The 20,564-nt window shown below is 35.8% G+C and overlaps 1 protein-coding gene across 1 annotated transcript; it reads left to right on the forward strand.

Moving 5' to 3' along the window:
- The first annotated feature begins 10,576 nt into the window (after positions 1-10,576).
- On the forward strand, positions 10,577-11,922 carry CCDC54 (coiled-coil domain containing 54). Its single transcript, XM_074301096.1, has one exon. The coding sequence runs from the start codon at positions 10,886-10,888 to the stop codon at positions 11,861-11,863; it is 978 nt and encodes a 325-aa protein (XP_074157197.1). The 5' UTR covers positions 10,577-10,885; the 3' UTR covers positions 11,864-11,922.
- The last annotated feature ends 8,642 nt before the right edge of the window (positions 11,923-20,564 follow it).

The following is a 20,564-nucleotide window of genomic DNA, read 5'->3' on the forward strand; positions in this document are numbered from 1 at the left end:
GGGATTTTATCTGGTGAAAATTTACTTGGAAATATAAAGATCTTAATAGTAACAATAATAATAATATTAATATGTCATTCAAGGTAATCGTTCGTTAAAGAAATTCAACATTTTCACTTTAATTCTTTATATCTTTTTGCAACTTTCACCAAGAAAACAACTCCTAGAAGATAGGTAACAACTTAATGTAACACATTAAAACTGAAAAATTAAAACTCCAAGCTTATGTATATTTATATGTATCCATACACACACATTTTTTTATTATAGCTTTTTATTGACAAAACATATGCAGGGGTAATTTTTCAACACTGACCCTTGCAAACACTTCTGTTCCAACTTTTCCCCTCCTTCCCCTACTCCCTCCCCATGTAGTCCCATACATGTTAAATATGTTAACATATATGTTTAATACAATATATGTATACATATTTATATAGTTATCTTGCTGTACAAGAAAAATCGGATCTAGAAAGAAGGTAAAAATAACCTGGGAAGACAAACAAAAATACAAGCAAACAATAACAGAAAGAGACACACACACACATTTAAAGCTAAGGCTATCCTAGCAATACTCACATGCTAAGGTAAGCATAATTATATAATTTATATAACGCTCTTCCATGAGCTGATATCAGTTTTACTTGCCTGCTTTACACCTATTGGTGGGGGGGGGAATGAAATGTCAAGGTTCCTTACAGATTTCTGAAGATGAATACAGATGAGAGAGTAATGAAAAAAAAAATGAAGACAATACCACAAGTAATATCCTTGTGCAAAGTCTCTAATACTGAGGCTTTTGACTCATGAACCACACTAAAGCCCTGAGCTAGAAAGAGTTTGGCCAGGTCGGGGGGGCAACCATGGCAATGAGAAGAGTAGAACTGGAAGCCAATAGAAGAAGAATGGGATCTGGAATTATAACAAGGTAAAAGTAAGTTAGATTGACAGAATAAATTTTAAAGCTGGGTGAATGAGATTTTATGCTGACCATCTTGAGTGGTTTTACTTATTTATTCTGGAGTAATATTTATTCTAATTTTGCATGGAGCCTTGAATAATTAAGAAATTCTGCAGAGATCAGAACAAAGATGATTTTTTCTTAGAGTAGGACAATTCCAAATCAAGCATAATCTAATTGAATAATCCATAATAACTTTTAAACTAATAAGCGTTGAATAATACTATATCTAAAGTAGAGAAACTAAGGGGAAAGTGACAACCAGCAATGTGAGGCCCAGAGAAAGAGCATCTCCAAGGATGCCCTTAGGTGTTGAGTGGTACTCTTAAAGACTGGTTAGTTGTCAGCATTTACTGGTGGCACAGTGACCTCAATTACAGTTAACTTTTATTTATTTTTACTTCTGTGTGTGTTTAAAATCTGATTGTCATATTCCAAAGACTTTTATTTCCATAGTTCTTTAAATAATATCATGAACAATTCTAAAACTATATTGTTTCCACATTTGAAAAGTTAGTATTAAATGTTTTCTAGAAAAGATAGTCGGAATAATATCAATGAAGTAAAAATAAAATGTTTAAATAGGCTAACAAACAGAATTAATTCACCATTTTCATGAAAAGCAACAGATGCAGGGTTAAATAAAAACACTCTGCATGTTATTTTTTCCCTTTCCAGTAATTGACTTTTACAGATACAACATTGTTCCCATTAAAGTCTTATAAAGACTGTATACAAAGTGCCAATCATAAAGCAAATAGAACCTCTAAAGGATTTAGAAGAAAGATTGCAAAGGGGAAACCTGAAGGTGACATTCAGTTTTACAGAGACTACAACACTATAAATGAGTTACATATAACCAGAGCACTGCCCAGATATCTGGAAAAGAATGAAAGGACAGGGAATAGAGGTTAAACTCACAGATTCAGGACTAAAATGGACCTTTGATTTCCTTCTATTCCAGCCCTCTCATTTTACCAGAGAACAAAGAAGAATCTGAGATGATGTGCCTTACCTAGAGCCATAGAGTAAAAGTCTCCAGGATCCTGAAAATAAATAACAGGAAGAGTGAGTCAGATTAGGTAATTTGAGTTTATTGTAAATTTGGAATTAGGTCCAGTAATACTACTACTAAGGAGATAAGTAGCTGATTACAAGAAGCTCATGTGCCTTAGGGGTCTAGAGAAAAAAGCCAATTACTTGTGCATAGTCCCCTAGAGACCTGCAAGAGTTAATATAGGTCCAAAGGTAGACCACCTACTGTAAACCCCACTCCTCTGCAGGTCTCAGCTTACTGCCTCTGTATGAATTCATTACTTGCTCTGATACTTAGCTTTATTGGGATATATATATTCCTTATTCACTATTCTATGTGGATCTAATTCTAAATTTATATTGCAGTCACTCTATCTTATCTCCAATTTGCCCGTCAGACCCAGGGAATTGTTTCAGGCCACTGGGGATACGTTTAGTAAAATCACTACATAAGAATTATTAAATGACCCCCCAGGAGACTGGAAAAGTTACCATAATTATCTTTTACAAGATGAGCAATTTCTTCCCTAGCCACTTCTAATAGGATCAAGACCTACAGCTTTAAAGGTACATATTAAAGACTCAATATTTTCTCTACCACAACCTTTCAGTATATAAACTATATAATAAATTATTTTTTTGTCTGATTCTTCCATAATCTATGAGATTTTATTTTTGTTTGTTAGTAAATTATTTATTCATTTCTAGGGGTCATTTTTTTTTATTTCTAAATTCTTTCTCTTCTTCCAGCTTCTCAATGAACTACTGAGAAAGCAAACAATATGATATCAATTATACATGTGAAGTAATGTAAACTTTATTTACATATTAACCATGTGGCCAAAATAAAAGCAAGAAAAATAAAGTGAAAGCATTATGTTTCAATCTTCTCTCAGACTCCATCACCCCTTTCAAAAGGTAGATAGCATTTTTCATCATTAGTACTTTGGAGTTGTCTTGAATCATTTTATTGATCAGTGTATCTAAGTCTTTCATAGTTGATTACTATTAAAACATTGCTTTTATATGTACAGTATTCTCCTGGTTTTGCTCATTACACTTCACATCAATTTATATAAGTCTTTACAGGTTTTTCTGAAAGCATCCTGCTTATCATTTCTTATAACAACTATATTCTATTAACAGTCACATATCTCAATTCGTTTCCCATTCCTCAATTGATATGCATTCCTTCTATTTTCCCTTTTCTTTGATCTTTTTTGGGATACAGATCTAGTTATGGTATTACTGGGTCAAAAGGTATGCACAATTTTATAGCCCTTTGGGTATAGTTACAAATTTCTCTCCTGAACAGTTGGACTTTCCAACTCCACAGTGTATGTGTCCCAATTTTTTTTTCCATATCCCCTCTAGCACTATCATTTTACTTTTCTTTAATCTAGGTCAATCTGATAGACGTTGTTTTAAATTTGCATTTTTGGCTCAATTCCAAGGCAGCTAGGTGAAACAGTAGATAGAGTACCAGGCCTGGAATCAGGAAGATCTGAATTCAAATGTGATTTCAGACATGTACTAGCTTTGTGACCCTAGACAAGTCACTTAGCCCTATTTGCCTCAATTTTTTCATTTCTAAAATGAGTAGGAGAAGGAAATAGCAAACCAGAATCATTGCCAAGAAAACTCCAAATGGGGTCAAGTTGGACACCACTGAAACAATGAACAACAACAAAAATCAGCAGTGATTTAGAGCATTTTTATAAGATTTCTAAGCATCTAAAATCTCATTTAGAAATCTTGAGAATGGATTTCTCGGTCCCATTAAAAAACTGTCCAGCAAAGACTTCTTTGTATTCTTAGTATAACCTAATTTCTGATACTGTCTCTGCTTTCTTTAGTGACATTTCTACTTCTAAATGGGCACTGTAATGTTAAAGTTCACTTGTGGTGTTTCCACTGTCATTAGGGAGGAAAAGTTTAAAAGTTTGTTATAGAAAGCTTGACAGATCTTTTCCATTTGTCCTCTTTTTGCTATTTTTCTTCCATTTTATACTCATAAAGAAGTAAATGTGTGGTATGGTGAGCTGCTCAACTGTTGTTACTCGTTACACTCACCCTGGTACCGATTCATTGCTTAGATGGGTTTCTTTAAGCCAGGAAATAGTAATAAAAATATCTATAATTATAAATATATATATATTTTTTACTTCTGAGATCTCAAACAATAACAGTTCTGATAAAACAACTAAATATAAATCTGTCATTTTCTTCCAAGCATGCTTTGCCCCATGTCCACCTCCAATTACTTCCTTACAACTGCAAAATTACTAAATACACCAATAGTAATTGTGTAATTGTGGTTAACCCTTTTTAAAAAGAAAAGCAACCATTTTAAAAAAAGAATAATAAATAGACTGGAGGGAGTACTTCCCTCAAGCTACCATGAGGGACCTCAACTAGAGAAAGAAGATATGGAATTACCCTCAGTGTAAAGAAAAAGGTCACACTATAGCATCTGTGCAGGTATTCTTGTGCCAAATCAGCCTTCCATCCTTGCTCCTGGATCCTGTGTCTTCACTTCCCTATGTCCATAGAGATCCTCAAAGCCTTCTTCTGCATGGGTTTTCGACATGTCTGCTTAGGGGCTGAGTTCCTCCTTGATCCTTAGTTCCTCTACTGATTGAACCGAACTGAACTCTAAGGTCTCTTAGAGCTGTAATCTATTGTCCTATGTTGTTTCTCCTTTTCTAATTGAGTCAAAGGATTTGTCTGTACCTCATAAGGGATCCCATTTTTGAAATACCAACAAATGTTATTAATTATTGATGATCCAAAAACCATTTATATGCTTCTTTATCTATTCATTAATTAATTTATTTATTTTTGAGTTCCAAATTCTCATCCTACCTTTCTCACACGTTGAGAAGGCAAGAAATATAATACCCATTATATATACGAAGAAATGAAAAAAATATTTCCACATTAGACATGGAAAGAAGCAAGAAAAATATAGGAAGGGAAAAAAACATATTTAACTCTATATTCAAGGCCATTAATTTTCTATTTGGAGGTGGATGGTATTCCATGCCATAATTAAGTTAGACTTGTAATGGATCATTGTTTTGTTCAGAATTACTAAGTCTTTCACAGTCGATTGCATTTACTATACCATTGCTGTATAAAATGTTCTCCTAGTTCTGTTCACTTCACTTTAGATTGCTTCATTTATGTCTTCCAGGGTTTTCTACAACCATTCCCTTTATCTTTTCTTATAGCACAATAGTATTCCATCACATTCTTACTCCATAACTTGTTCAGCCATTCTCCAATTGGTGGGCATCCACTCAGTTTCCAATTCTTTGTCACCACAAAAACAGCTCTTATGATTATTTCTGTACATGAGTCTTTTCCCTTTTCCTTTGATCTCCTTGGAATATAGATTTAGTAGCATATTGCTGAGCCAAAGCTTATGCACAGTTCTATAGCCCTTCAGGCATAGTTTCAAATTGTTCCTCAGAATGGTTGGACTGGTTCACAGCTCCAACAAAGGTACACATTAGCATATGTATTTTTCCCACATCCCCTCCAGCATTTGTTGATTTCCTGTTCCATCATCTTAGTCAAACTGCTGGCTGTGGGTGGTAACTCCAAGTTGTTTTAATTTGCATTTCTCTAATTATTAATAATACAGGGCTTATTCCTATCCTTTGACCATTTGTCAATTATGGAATATCTCTTATTTTTGTAAATTTGGCTCAGTTCTCTACATATTTGGCAAATGATCCCTTTGCCAAAGAAATTTGCTGCAAATTTTTTCGTCGTTTCCTATTTTCCTTCCAATTTGTGCTGCATTGGTTTTGTTTCTTCAAAATCTTTTTAATTTAATGCAATCAAAATTATCCATTTTATCTCCATCGAACCGCTCTATATTTTGTTTAGTCCTAAATTCTTCCCCATCCATGAATATGACAGGTAATTTTTTCTATGTTCCCCTAATTTTGATGGGGGTTGAGGTCTCTTTAAGATTCTTTTCTGATTACCCAACCCATGGCTGATCTTGATTCACAAATTCTGGTCAAAAGCACCCTTTTGAATATCCGGGCCCAGACCCTACTATCAGCTCAGCTTCCCCCAGCCCCAACCTGATCTGAAAAAGCCTGCCAAGAATTTGGGGTACCACCCATCTCCTTTTAGGTATAAAAGAGCCAAACTGGAGCTCCCTCTTTGCAAGAGCCCTTCCCCCCAACACATGGTACCTTCCGGCCATGTAAGGGAGGGATCCTGCCCACCCAGCGTCCACCTCTGGCCCTGGTGTCTTTCTAACTGAACTTTACTTCCAAATTCCTACAATAAACCTTTTATTTATCAATCTAGGTTTTCGGGCCTGTAAATTCATTTACAGGGGACACTGTGCCTCATGGGATTATCTTACTATCTTTGCACCAACAAATGGTGTTATCCCTTTCCTTTCCCTCATCAATTTGATTGTGATATTCTTTATGTTTAAATTATATAACTATTTTGAGCTTATCTTGACTCACGTTGACCCATGTTCTGTCAGACTGCTTTCCAATTTTCCCAGCAGTTTTTGTTAAAAAAAAAAATAAGTTCTTACTCATAAAGTCATTGTTCTCATTTGCTTTAATATATTGTGAACCTAATCTATTCTATTAATGAACTATTCCATTTCTTACCCAATACCCAATTGTTTTGATAATTACTGTTTCAAAATATATATTTTAATTTAGTGCTACAAGACCCCTTTCCTTCACATTATTTCTTATTGAGTCCCTTACTATTCCTGCCCTTTTGTTCCTCCAAATGAATTTTTGTTATTTTTTCCTAGCTCTAAAAAGTAATTTTTTTTTACTGGAATGGCATTAGATAAATTAATTTAGGCAATATTATCATTTGATTACTACTTTGTCTTTTTTACTTCAGTTTAAGCACAATAGATTCTGTTCCAAATCCTCATTTTACTCTAACTGTGTTATCTGCTACCTTTTGTAATTATGGATGAGTTCATCCTATTTACATTCACAGTTATGACTGTTTACTGTATATCTCCCTCCATTGTATTTTCTTCTATTTATCCTTCTCTTTTTTAAACCCTGCCCTCTCCTCAAATGTCCATATTTTGCTTCTTACCCCTGTGTTCCTCTCTTAATCTATCCCTGCTCATAATCCAATTTCCATCCCATAAAAGCCTTGAACCTTATTACAATCTTTATGATTTCTCACTCATATTTACCTTTTTATGCTTCTCTTAAGTCTTTTATTTGAATCACACCATGTACTCTTGACCATATCCTTCCACAAATCCCCTTGAGGGTATCCACCTTATGTTTTAGGAAACTTCCTCTCTAGTAATCGTACAAATACTGTAGTTCTACATTTGAAAAATCAGCTACATCAACAGAGGATAGAGAAATGTAGCCAGACAACAGTCCAAGTACAAACAACAAATAACTTGGGTGTATCAGTGTAACTTAACTTCAATAAGAAACAAAAATATGACAGTAGCCACAAATATTAATGTAATCTGAGGCTGATGGAAACCTCATTCTCAATCTACATGCCCTAGATATAAAAGACCTAATGTCACTAATAAAAGTAATAATAATTACAATAAGTTTCATTTATAAAGTATAAAGGGATTTTACAGTTATTATGTAGTTTAACAGATCTGGCCTTAAAACCAAGAACACCTGAGTTGACTTTGTTTTGATAAATAATGCAAATCTAACAGCAGAGGGATAAAAAGGGAGATTCATTGGTACTTGGTAACAGGACAAAATCATTGAGGAGAATAGCTCTCATGAAAAAAAATTATTGGACACTTTTAGTACACAGGATTATTAATGAGCAGAGGTAAGAAATACTTCCATTAGATTATTCTTTATATTTTGATTCCTTATAACCACATAATTAAAATTCATTTCAATTCAACAGACATTTGTTGAATGATTCTCTGTGTAGCATTGTGTTGGAATTAGTAGAAAATACTATATTACTTCCTCCCTAGTATTTCATTCTAAATGTTATATAAGAGGGCAACACATAGACATCAAAGAATTAAATATAAGATAAAACTATAAGAACCCATGACAGAATTAATGACAATGATAGTGTTATAGGAGACATTTAGGGAAAAAAAATTGTAGAGTGATGTACAGATCTGGTCCACATATCATTGTAGAGAGAGACATCACAGTACAATTCAACAAAACAATCACTCTGGAAGGGGATTCAGATGCTTCCTAGTCTAGGAATTCCTAACCTTTTTATTCTATGTCATGGCCCTTTTGGCAATCAGGTGAAGACTATGGACTCACCATAATAATTATTTTAATGTCGAAAATAAAATATATAGAAAAATAAAGGAAAATAATTTTATGGAAAATTATTTTTTTAAAGTTTTTAGTTCAATGGACATGGCTCTTTTCAACAATGAGATGAACTAAATCAGTTCCATTTGTTCAATAATGAATAGAACCAGCTACACAGAGCAAAAGAACTCTGGGAAATGAGTGTGAACCACTACATAGCATTTTCAATCCCTCGTTTTTGTCCACATGCATTTTTATTTCCCTCATAAGTTAATTGTACATTATTTCAAAGTCTGATTCTTCTTGTGCAGCAAAATAACTATATGGATATGTATACATATATTGTATTTAGCATATACTTTAACATATTAACATGTATTGGTCTACCTGCCATTTGGGGAAGGGAATGGGGGAAAGGAGGGGAAAAAATTGGGAAAAAAAGGCTTTGCAAGGGTCAATGCTGAAAAATTACCCATGCATATATCTTGTAAAAAAAAAAGCTAATAAAATTTTTTTTAAAGTTTTCAATTCACAAACTGACTTTAAGAACCTCTATATCTCTTGCACATATATCCGAAAAAGAATTCTCTCTATCCAGTGATTTGATGATAAATGTTTGATAACTCTCTTAGGGAGGAAATATACACAGGACACACTTTTAAGTTTAATCTGCATCACTAACATTTTCTCCATCACTTTCTAGTTGCATAGACACATAGACAAAATAAATCAAGTCAGATCTGTTGTATTTTCTGATTTTCAAGGTAAATGCTTAAACTGAAAATTTAACCATCATCTCTCTCAAAAAGGCAAGAACTGGCTTCTGCACAGTGCTTCCACTTTTACCCCTTCCCAATTAATGTTCATCTAATATCCACATCTTCATTATAATTTGTGCCTTTTTTATTCAAGCCCCTGATAAAAATGTTGAAAATATACATTCAGTCTTTTTGGAAGACTTCCAGAACAAGGGAACCAACTGCCTTTTGAGGCAGCCTGTCTTAAATTAGGAAGATTCTCTTTAGATTGAACTAAAACCTGCCACCTTTCAGTTTCTACCTCTAATTCTCTCCTCTGGGGACATGCAAAATAAATAAAAACCCATATTTCCCATGACAACCTTTCAAGTATTTGAAAAGATCTATCACTTCCTCCTTCCAGTCATCCTTTCCTGGATTAATATCCATTGTTCCCCCAAAATGCCCTTACATAGTCTTTAATCATTTCATCATCCTGTTTGTCCTGGATTGGAAATCTGTGTTGTCAACATCTTTTTTAAAATGCAGAATTGAATATAATACTCTAGTTACATCTGACCACAGCAAAGTACCATGGAACTATCAGCACACTATTCTGGGCAATTGCTTGTATTAATATAGAGAAAAATCATGTCAAGGTTTGGGTTTTTATTTTGCACCTATTCTGATTCCTGATCCTAAGGTGAGATCTAGCAGATCACAGCCTCTGATAGGTCCTTCTAAACTGGAAACACTTTGAGTACAATTTCAGCAAGAAACAGGACAGAATTAGTTAAGTTCAGAGGTGCTCATTAGCAGAGAGTTGGTCATCAATTAATGATTTCTTGGACCACATCAAACATTAACTTTTAATAAGTTATCAATGCTTTAGGCTATTTTCTAAGTTATTGTTAAATGTATGGGTATAGGGGACATCTATGCTGACAAAAATCACAATCCTTGAAATATTAAAATTAGCAGATAATTAATCATGAATAGGATGAACAGAGGAAGATAAATTTAAGGAATAAACTTTAGGTCCCTAGATAAATAGATTTATACTCTACTTCATCATTTTATCACAATATTCAAAGACATCCTTACTAGAAATAAGTTCAATGACCAAGGAATAAAATTAACATCTAAGACCAAACAGAGACCATTAAGTGGCGCAGTGGATAGAACTTCCAAGCCTGGAAACAGGAAGGCCTGATTTCAAATTTAACCTCAGATACTTACTAGTTGTATGACTCTGGACAAATAACTTACCTCTATTTGCCTCAGTTTCCTCATCTATAAAATGAACTGGAGAAAGAAATAGCAAACCATTTCAGCATCTTTGCCAAGAAAATCCCAAATAGGATCACAAAAATTGGACATGACTGAAATGACCCAACAACAAACTTCAAATATGCTAAATGGGCCAAACTGTTCCATTTTTCTAAGGATAGCTTTTCAGAAGATGATCATTTAGAGAAATGTAAAATGCAATTAAGATATCTAGGAAAAGTATGAAATAATGCTTTAAAATTGAATTACTTCCATGGCAATAGCCATTGTGACATCAGAGTCTGGTGGCCTGACAACCCACAGATGAGTCTGGGAAGTCTGTTTATGTTCCAAAGAGTTGTAGTTGGATTGTCTGAAGAGAAGAGAGCAACTTAGAATCCTTCAACATTACTTCTGGTATTCTTCATGCTAGGGCCTTGTAGCTGTCATAAATGGAAGCCATCCAACAAATAGTAAGGGAAAAGTCTGCTTTGTCCCAGCATTGCTTTCCCCCGTGTTTTTGATTTAGTATCTTCCTTTTTCCCAACATCCCCCCTTTCCCCTCAACCAAATCCAACTTACTTAACTATGAAAAAATGCATCGGCTTCTGGCCAAAAGGGTAAAAACTGCAGCTGGGCACATGTGGACCACAAATACCTATTCCGTGCATGAATGTAAAAATGACGTTCAGAATTGTAAGGTACAACCCCGGACTTCAGTAAGAACTCTATCTAAAGCTACAGATGGTCGTTTCACAGATGCCTTTAGCAGAGATGAGGAAATGAATTTACCTTTAGCCGTAATGTTTCAAGACATTAAAACTTCACAAGATATCCTTCTGAGCCAATTGACTGACATTGTTACTGCCATGTCCACAATCCAGGAAAAAATTGACACTTACCAAAAGCAGATGGAAATGATAGAAACCAGGGTGAGTATGAATGAAGACAGGCAATCCAAAATGGCTCATGATCTCCTCTCAATAAAAGAGGATGTCATTGTTCTGAAGAAGATAGCCACAGGTCTTGAGGCTCAGAGTGCGTGCTCCACCTTGCACAGTGTGGAGATTCCTGATGGAGACAAGAACAGAGAAATGATGGAACTGATTCATGATTTGGTGGGACCTACCACACAACAAAATTTACCGCTGGCCACAGCTGAACTAGAGAAAGTCCATGGCGTGTCAGAATCCAGAGCCCACCAAGAGGAAAAAGCTGGCTCCCAGATGATAAAAAGTTTGAAAGAAAATCATCTGCAAGAAAAGACAGCGAGGGATTTAAAGAAAGCAAATTCAAATATCTATGTTTGCCCAGGTTTCATTACGTGGCTCAAACTCACCTTTGTCCACGGAAGCAAGTGGGGATTTTTTCTCAGTGCTACCAAACTCGAAGAATTCATCCAGTGGGTCTTCACTAGGCCAGCTGTCTTCCCTGGGAAGCCCCAGCTCAGAGCCCAAAAATATTATCCAATGGCTGGGCCTTTCACGTGCCTGACTACTCTATGTCTATCTGCTTACAATTACCTCTACTGCTTTTTGTATTCTGTAAAAGAACAAGAATGTAGAGTGTTTTAGAGAGTCTATTATCTCACCATTTGACTGACATGAAATAAATGTATCTTGGTTGCCCCGGGTATTCACTTGTCTCTTTGGCAGCAGGGACCCGCTTTGTGAAATGTTCCTTTTCTGAGTCAGGGTTCTGCTACATTTCTCAATAGGAGCAGAAAGTTCAGGCGCAGGCTCCAACTGTTCTCTCATGAGCCATTTCCTGATGGTGCTGATAACATTTCATGGGGATTTGCCAGACCCAGAACCAGCTTTTTCTGTGCTCCGGGAAAGTTTCAAAACATGTACGCAGGACAAACAGCAGGAAAGACTCAGTTGTTACTTCACTATTGAAGGTGAATGCCCCTTAATTTTCAGTGCCCAGGGTGAAGCTCTGATCACCCAGCCCTAGTTCTCTCTCCATGACTCACTTCTAAGAGAGTGTGTGGAGTAGTGCAAAGAAAGCCTCAGAGCTAGGAAAACTTGAGTTCAAATCCAGCCCCTAAGACATATTGACTGTATGACTCTGGACAAGTCATCTAAGCTCTCAGTGTCCCAGATAACTAATGTTAAAAGTTGCTAACTTGTGTGGGTAAAGGATATTTCTCATGGTAGGGTTCCTAAGGCCGGTGTAATCAGAAGTTGATCAATATGCTTTTGTTAAGCACTTACAACAGAACTCTTCAAATTGCTAGGGATAAAAAAGAAAAAGAAAAGCACAGGCCCTCACCCTCAGAGAGTCAATATTCTAATGAGAGAGCGACATGTGAACATCTACGTACATATAAAATATGTACAGAAGGAACTAGCAGTGGGGAGAAGACTTCTTGGGAAATGAAGATCTGATCTGAGTCTGGAAGGCAGTTAGGGAAGATGTAGGGAGAAATGACAGAGGAGACCTTTGCAAACATGAGAGGTAAGCAGTGAAAAAGTAAAGCTCTGGGACAAATGTGTCTCATACAAGAAGCGGTCAGACTCTCTCTGGGTGGCAGATGTTACTTTATCATAAAGTATTAGGAATATAACCAGCTGTGAGACTGGAATGATAAAAGGGCCTTAGGGTCAGAATATTTTATATTTGATTCTGGGAGTAATACAGCCAATGAAATTATTGAGGAGGCGTGTCCTTTAGGAAAAGTAGAATGGATTGGAGTGGAGAAAGATTTGAAGCACTTTGCAGGAGTCTAGAGATACGATGAAAAGAGCCTGCCCCAGGTTGGTGTCTGAGTGGAAAGACAGCAGATATGCATGAAAAATGTTATAAATGTTAAGTTTTGGCAACTAATTGGATGTGTTGGGTAAGTATGAGAGAGTTGTCAAGGATGATGACACTAAGGTGGCAAGCCCGGGCTACTTGGAGGAGTATGGTGGTGTGAACAGTAATAGGAAAATGGTGGAAAGGAGAGGATTTGAAGAGAAAGACAATGAATTCTTTTGATCATTTTAAGTCTGAGATGGCAATAGGATGTCCAGTCTGAGGCAGCTGGTAACTCAGAAGTGGAGATCAAGAGAAGGACTAGGGCTGAATATATAGATATGGCATCCTGTACATAAAGCTGATAATTGAACCATGATAGCTGATGAGATCACTGAGTAAATAGTAAAAAAGGAGATGGGAGATATCCAGACTTTAAAATATGATCTGAATAAAGAATAAGTACAGAAAATTGAGAAAAAGGTCCAGTCCCTACCTTATTTTCAAAGATGGATAGAAATAATATGAGAGGGGAAAAGAGACAAATAAATGTCATATTTTGATTGCGTTGCTTGGGGAAAAACAATGTAGATGAAGTCAAATTGACTCTTTATTTCAATTACAAGCTAAATAGCCTTGCAAATTAATTGTAAATTCAGTTACATCAAGTTCAGGAATGCTGTTATTATTATTTATTCTTCCTCTTCTTTTTCTTTCTTCTTTCTTCTCCTTTTCTTCTCTCTCCTTTCTTTTCTTTTTCTTTCTTTTCTTCTTCTTCTCCTCTCCCTCTTCTTCTCCTCCTCTACTTTCTTCTTTGTTCTCTTCCTTCCTCTTCCTCCTCTCCATCATCCTTCTTTTTTCCTTATGAATCAGTCATTCATCCTCATTTCCTTCCTATGTCCTTCATATATCTATCTATCTATGTATGCATATAGATAGATAGATAGATAGATAGATAGATAGATAGATAGATAGATATAATCCTGTTGGAGTTAAGGGAGTATTGCCCCAAAAGTCTTTTGGAATTACTGGCTAGTGTTACAAGCTCTCTCAAAATAATTTGTAGATATAGACCTCCTCCAAATCAAGGGGCAAAAATTTTATTGTAATGCCAGAGAAACTGAGGCAAGATAGAGATTAGAGAGTTTTTAATATTTTATTTGGATTTCTGAGAGGGAGAAATAACCAGGCAGAGCAGAATACATTCTGCCTCCAGGGCTGAATTGGAATTTTGTCTCACAGAGTCCAGCCTTGAAGGTGAGATTCCAATGATTTTTATATACGTAGCTCCAAGATCAGGGCAGACAAGGGCAATGGGTAGAGTCAGCATTGGTGAGCAAGGGAATTTCCAGAAACTGACCATCAATTCGGTTCTGACAGGGTGAGGGTAGGACCATAAATTCTTAATACTATACTTAGGAGCCAGTATGTCTGAACTCCCCCTTATCTGGGATTATACATTTACAGAGTGGCCAGATCTCCACAGCCCTAATTATCTAAGTCCTAATGGTCAGGAAGGGGGGTTGCAACCAGGGGGATTGAGGCAGAACAATTCAAGGAACTGAGGCAGAACAATTTAGGGAAACTGAGGCAGGACAATTAGGGAAACTGAGGCAGGACAATAAAAGAAAACTGTGGCACATTATTATGCTGCTAAGAGCGGACTGAATTCTAACAGGTTAGCAGACTAACCCCAAAAGGATCATATCATTGACAGGCTAAATTCATAGAGATGTTGCCATTGTGGCGCTTAGCAAGCTGACTAACCCCCAAAAGGAGTTGGCTATAACAAGAAAAAATATTCCATAAAGTAAAAGCATGTCACAGACTGGTGGGTTAGCCCCAAAAAGGAGTTAGTGAAGATATAGAGTAGGAGCAGAATTTTTAGAAGGGAAGTATATAACTGGAGAGGAGAGGGGTTGACTTGGTTTTCAGACTAGACACAGTAAATTGTGGAGAGAAGATGATTTTGTCAAGGTCAGGATAAAACTACTTCAGAACAAAAGGCTCACTTAAGGCTGAAATGAGCCTATAAGGGCTCCTCCCATCTTGTCTCTGGGAGTATTGAGCTTCCAGATTGTTTACAGTGATCCAGGCTTTCTCTACTAATGCCCACCCTGGCCACCCAGGACCTCATCAGTCTCTCTCTCCACTTGGAGTGCCATACTCTAACAGGTGAATGTTCTGTCCATAGGAATATAAATTGTGGTCCCGTATAAGATATTTTAGGGTTTGAGGGCTAAATTGTTAAAATAAAATTATTTTTGTTTTCAAAGAGCTAGAACAATTTACTTTTAGTCCTACACATAGTTTTTATGATTTCTTGAAATATAGCTATAAAAAATAGGCTTTAAAAAACTCAATGTAATTCAAGTGGAGCTACTTGACTAAGCCTTTAAGCCCAAACCACTCTGGCTTTCATTGAATGACCAATAACAGCCCCCATGCCAAGCTTCCATTGCTCTTTGTTTGGGTTTTGATGACTTAAAATGAATGTAAATAGCAATTGTTTTCTGTTCTTGCAGAAACTCACAAGATCTTCCCTATCCAGTTTGATACTTTGGTGATGGTAAACTAGGTCATCTTTGTCCCAGTCCTTACTAGCCCTTATCCATTGAATAGGTATTGCTTCAGACAAAGTGGAACTTGGGAAAAGATCTTAATTTGAAAAAGCCAAGGTCCCCTACTGTATCCTGTGCCATCTCTGGGCATCTTGACTTTTGTCTTGCCACTGGACTCTGATGATTATGGAGTCGAGAGAGAGTGAGGCTGACAACTTTGTACAATTCTCCCTCCCTCCCTCCCTTAAATTGATCCTCTTTGAAACTGAAGGACAAATAACAACAAATTCAGTCACACAATCACAGTCTTCTAAAAGTTAGATACTTTTTGAGAAAAATGTATGGAAAAGTGATTTGCTAACTATAAAACTATTTAAATGAAGACTATTAACTTTATTTACTAAAATTAACTAAATTTAATGAGAGAGACAAAAAAAAGAAAATGATTGTAATGAACTTCCCTGGACTGAAATCCTTCTAAAGCAAAAATCCTAATTCTCCAAATGGGTTTGTATCCTTGAACTTCTATTTGCTTTCACATCATTAGGAAATGAAAATCTAGAATTGAACCCCAACAACTCCTTGCTTTTGGTGAAATGGGAGTCCGAATCATGACCCTCAATAGACCCTATACCTGGGCCAGGAAGCTAAATGGTTTTCCCAAGGTCACACAACCAGAGTGTATCATAGTTGGAACCTAACTCTGGGCAGGCTTTTCTGACTCTAAGAATTAACTCTCTAGCTAGCAGGTCATGGCGCCTCTCAATTGTCTTCAGCCATAGTCAACTCTTCATGATTCCATTTGGGTTTTCTTGGTAGAGATACTGAATATTTTGCCATTTCCTTCTCCAGCTCATTTTATAGATGAAGAAACTGAGGCAAACAGTGTTAAATGCCTGCCAGGGAAACACAAAAACTAAGTGTCTGAAACCAGATTTGAACTCAGGAAGATAACTCTGTCTGACTCCAGTTTTTACACATTATTCACTGTACCATCTAAATGCCCTTTTCACATAGTTGGCATTTTACTATAAGTACTATTGAATGAAGACTATGACTCCATACCCACTACTCTTTCTACTCAATCCATTTGTGAGTATGTCAATCCCTAGTGAAACTATCACTTCTTTGAAGGCAGGGACACAGTGTTTTCCTTCTGCACTTCTTTAATTTGAATTAAATAATTTTTTATGATTAATTTAACAATAATCAACAAATATAAACATTTCACTTTACAAAGAAAATTACAGATGAAACCATGAACTTGTATTTTGTGGTTTAAGTGCATCATATTCTAGTTTCTGATCTGTTCTGAAATTCCTTTTAGAAATGAAGTGCTATTTTCTTCTTTTAATCTTTTGCCACATATTAACTCACTTAAAATGTTTCTCTTACAGCAAATAAGCATGTATAGAAAGGGAAAACAATTCCATATATTGGCCATAATATATCTCCTTCTGTATCTCTCATCTGTCATCTCTCTGGCAAGAAATGGATAGTATGCTTTATTACCAGTCTCCCCAAAACTCATAATTGGTCAGTGCATAGTTAAAAGTTCTATGAGCTTTCAAAATTGTTTTCCTTACATTATTGTAGTTATGTAAATTACTCTTATTCTACTCACTATTCTAATCATTTCAAATTCAGTTCATATAAGTCTCTTCCATAAAGACTGACTGCAGGTTTCTCTGAATTCATTATAATCCTTTACATTCACATATCATAATTAGTACAACCACTTCACAATTTATGGATATATATTTAGTTTTCAATTCTTTGCTGTAACTAAAATTTCTGCTATAAATAATTTGTACATCAACGCTCATTTAAATTTTATTTTCTTTATTAGTGAACATGTCTAGTGTCCATATGAGAGGTTGACTTGGAGGCAGGGGGGGAAGATTTGGGTATTTTTACTTTCCAGCTTTGGGAGAGACAACATGTGCTTCTAGAATCTCTTCAAGTCCCAGAACAGAGAAAAAAAAATGAGAAGCTGACACAGAAAGGAACCAACACTCCGTTCATGTTCTTGTGCCCAGTTTACCACACTCAAAACTTCAGGAAATTTCCCCTCAGGGGAATAGGGGACTCAGTCTCTCTCTTGGTTAAGCTCAGTATGGAAGAGCTCATTAATTCTTTGTATTTATTGCACAGTATATATATTCTCATCTGCATAGCTTCTCTGTTTGTTCTCAGCTTGGATAAACAGGTTTATCTGCTTTATTTGTTCATTATAGAATTGGCATTTGGTGGAAAATGAGTCAAGCTTTAGATGTATAGCTTAAATCACTGCTTCCCCATTAAGGAGTAGTGATCAAGAGTTCAGTTTGAACTTAAAATTTGTTTCCTCCAGGCTATCAATATTGAATGAGTCAGATGGATCAATACTCTTTCTCTCAGGAGAGTAGAGCAGTCATCCACTGACCATAACCTGTTGCTGCCCTGTTGGCTAGAATCAAAATTAGAATCCAAAGACTCCCTTTGGAAAAACGTACTCTAGAGATAACTATTCACTTCTTCATGCAAGTCATGTCTAGACACACTCATATGTACTCATATAATTTATATGAGCAAAACACATATCCTACTGTTTACAAATATATTTGCTTTTTCTTCATTCTTTGACCTCTTAAGGCTATATGCCTAAAGGGTATCACTGGATCAAAGTGTTAAATACAGTAAAATGACTTTATGAGTATAGTTCCAAATAGCTTTTTTTGTACAGTTAGACCATCTTGCAGCACCTGACCTATCTCCCCTCAATAATTACCATTTTCTACTTTTTGTCATTTTTTCCAATCTGATGAGTATATCTCAGTGTCTTTTAAGGCCCTATGGTGACATAGCAACCAGAGACTTGTTGCCCAGACAATAGCTCAGGGAGTCAGCCTCCTTGCAAACCAGGGGTTATTCAGTTGGTACTAAAAAAGACCAAGATTCGCATAACAAAAAATCATCCCAGCTACTGTCACCTTGGAAAAGTGGCAGATATTTCCCCTTCCACCTTCTTTACCTCACCATGGACGCCCACCAATGATTTGGTGATTTTGATATTCCTTCACTTCAACCCTTTTGTGGAATCTTCAAGGTTTTCCTTAATATCAATTTAAATCTGGTGAAAGCACACCATGATTTTTTCCCTAGTCTTAGAGCCACACTGAGATAATTCTGTAAACCTAGTTCTTCTATACAATACAGAAGAGGTAGGTTTTATATATGAGTCCACTGAATTTAAAGGCCTAAAACTATCAATATTTAAGGGGACAGATATAATTTTGCCTTGGTATTCTTTCTATGAAGAGAGGAGAGTGACTTCTGCCTCCTGTTAATAAAGAATAACTTTGAAGAAGGGTGGACAAGGGAGACTTTAGATATATCTATCCACTCCTATCATCTAGACAAGACAGAAAGAGAAAGAGACAGAGAGAGAGAGAGAGACAGAGAGACATAGATTTTTTTTTTCTGGGAATTCCTTACACCAAAGAAATCACTGACAATTCTTAATCTTACATATAGGATATACTTATATAAACATATGTTGCTCCCTCCATAGAACAGAAAAAAATTCAGTGAAATCAAGAATCATTTCAAAGTATCTTTGTATCTCCAATAATCTAGCACAATACCTGGCATATAAAAGGTGTTTAGTAAATGCTAATTAATTTATTTATTGATCTTTAATTACTTCTCCCTCTCTCTCTTTTCATATCCAATGATACAATCCCATTGAATCTTCCTCCATATTTTTGCATCCATTCACTTTCCTGCACTTATATTGTTCCTTAGGATCCTTATCATGTATTCCTCTATGTCATTTTTATTGCTATTCCCGGTTTTGTCTGGAATACACTTCATTGGTTGAATCCTAGTCCTTTCAAGTTGAGTTAAAAGGCCACTGCCTTCATAAAGTCTAACTTGATTTCTCCGCAGGAGAAAAGACTCTCCTGGATTTCAAATATTATTTTGTTTGGGACTCTTCTAAGGATTTGTCATATATTAGTGTGAGATACAATATAATGTCTTAACCCTAGACCAGCAGCTCCATTGGTGTAGCGACTGATATACCTACATTTTCTATCTCCTCCCAGACCTGTGCACACAATTTAGATAGCATGAGAGGTGTTTTCAAGTATTTTCACAATCTGCCATGTGGAAAGATTAGACTTTTCTACTTGACACCAAAGAGCAGAACTGAAAGCAAAAGATAGATGTTACAAATACTCAAATTTGATCTTGATGTCAAGAAAAAACTTCCTTAAAATTAAAACTGTACAGAAATAAAATGAATTGTTTCTGCAGATTACAAAAATTCTTCTAGCAATGGCAGAATGACCACTTCTTAGGGATGTTGTGGAAACGATTCCTTTCAATAAAATATGATGACCCTTTGAGGTCCAACTAGGAGATTCTGTGATTTTGTGACAAATATTTGTTGTGCTGAATTGTGGAATGGGAGTAAATAATCTAGTATATGTAGGCGGGAGCAATAGCTCTTAAGGTGAATCCCAATTTGCTGTAAAAAATATAGCATGACTAAAATACAATGAGATTCATTTTCATATGTGGCAAAGGGAAATTGTTTCATTATGTTCCAGTTATACTACAAGTTTCAGTAAAAGGTTTGTTTGAAACCAATATCATTTTTAGCCAAGACTTTAGCCTCAGGACCTAATCAAGATGTCCTTGGTATTATCTGTTAATGAGCCATATATAAAGGATGAAGAAAATGTCAGATTACACACACACACACACAAACACACACACACACGCAAACCTGACAGTTTTTTAGATCATCTGACATTCACTTAAAGATACTATGATAAAGACTGAATTTTAACTCTACTCTGTCTAAGCAATGAACTGACTCTGTAGAATTAGTCACTTAGTCTATTATCTCCAATTGTGTTTCTCCCTCCTTTTAGCAGCAGACAGGATAAAAGAAACATGGTCAGGGAGTTGGAAAAGTGGAACTAAG

Source organism: Sminthopsis crassicaudata, chromosome 3 (genome assembly GCF_048593235.1).
Source record: "Sminthopsis crassicaudata isolate SCR6 chromosome 3, ASM4859323v1, whole genome shotgun sequence".
NCBI lineage: Eukaryota > Metazoa > Chordata > Mammalia > Dasyuromorphia > Dasyuridae > Sminthopsis > Sminthopsis crassicaudata.

Bases quoted from the DNA above. Each gene is read 5' to 3' on its own strand.
- CCDC54 (XM_074301096.1), top strand. From the start codon at position 10,886: ATGCATCGGCTTCTGGCCAAAAGGGTAAAAACTGCAGCTGGGCACATG.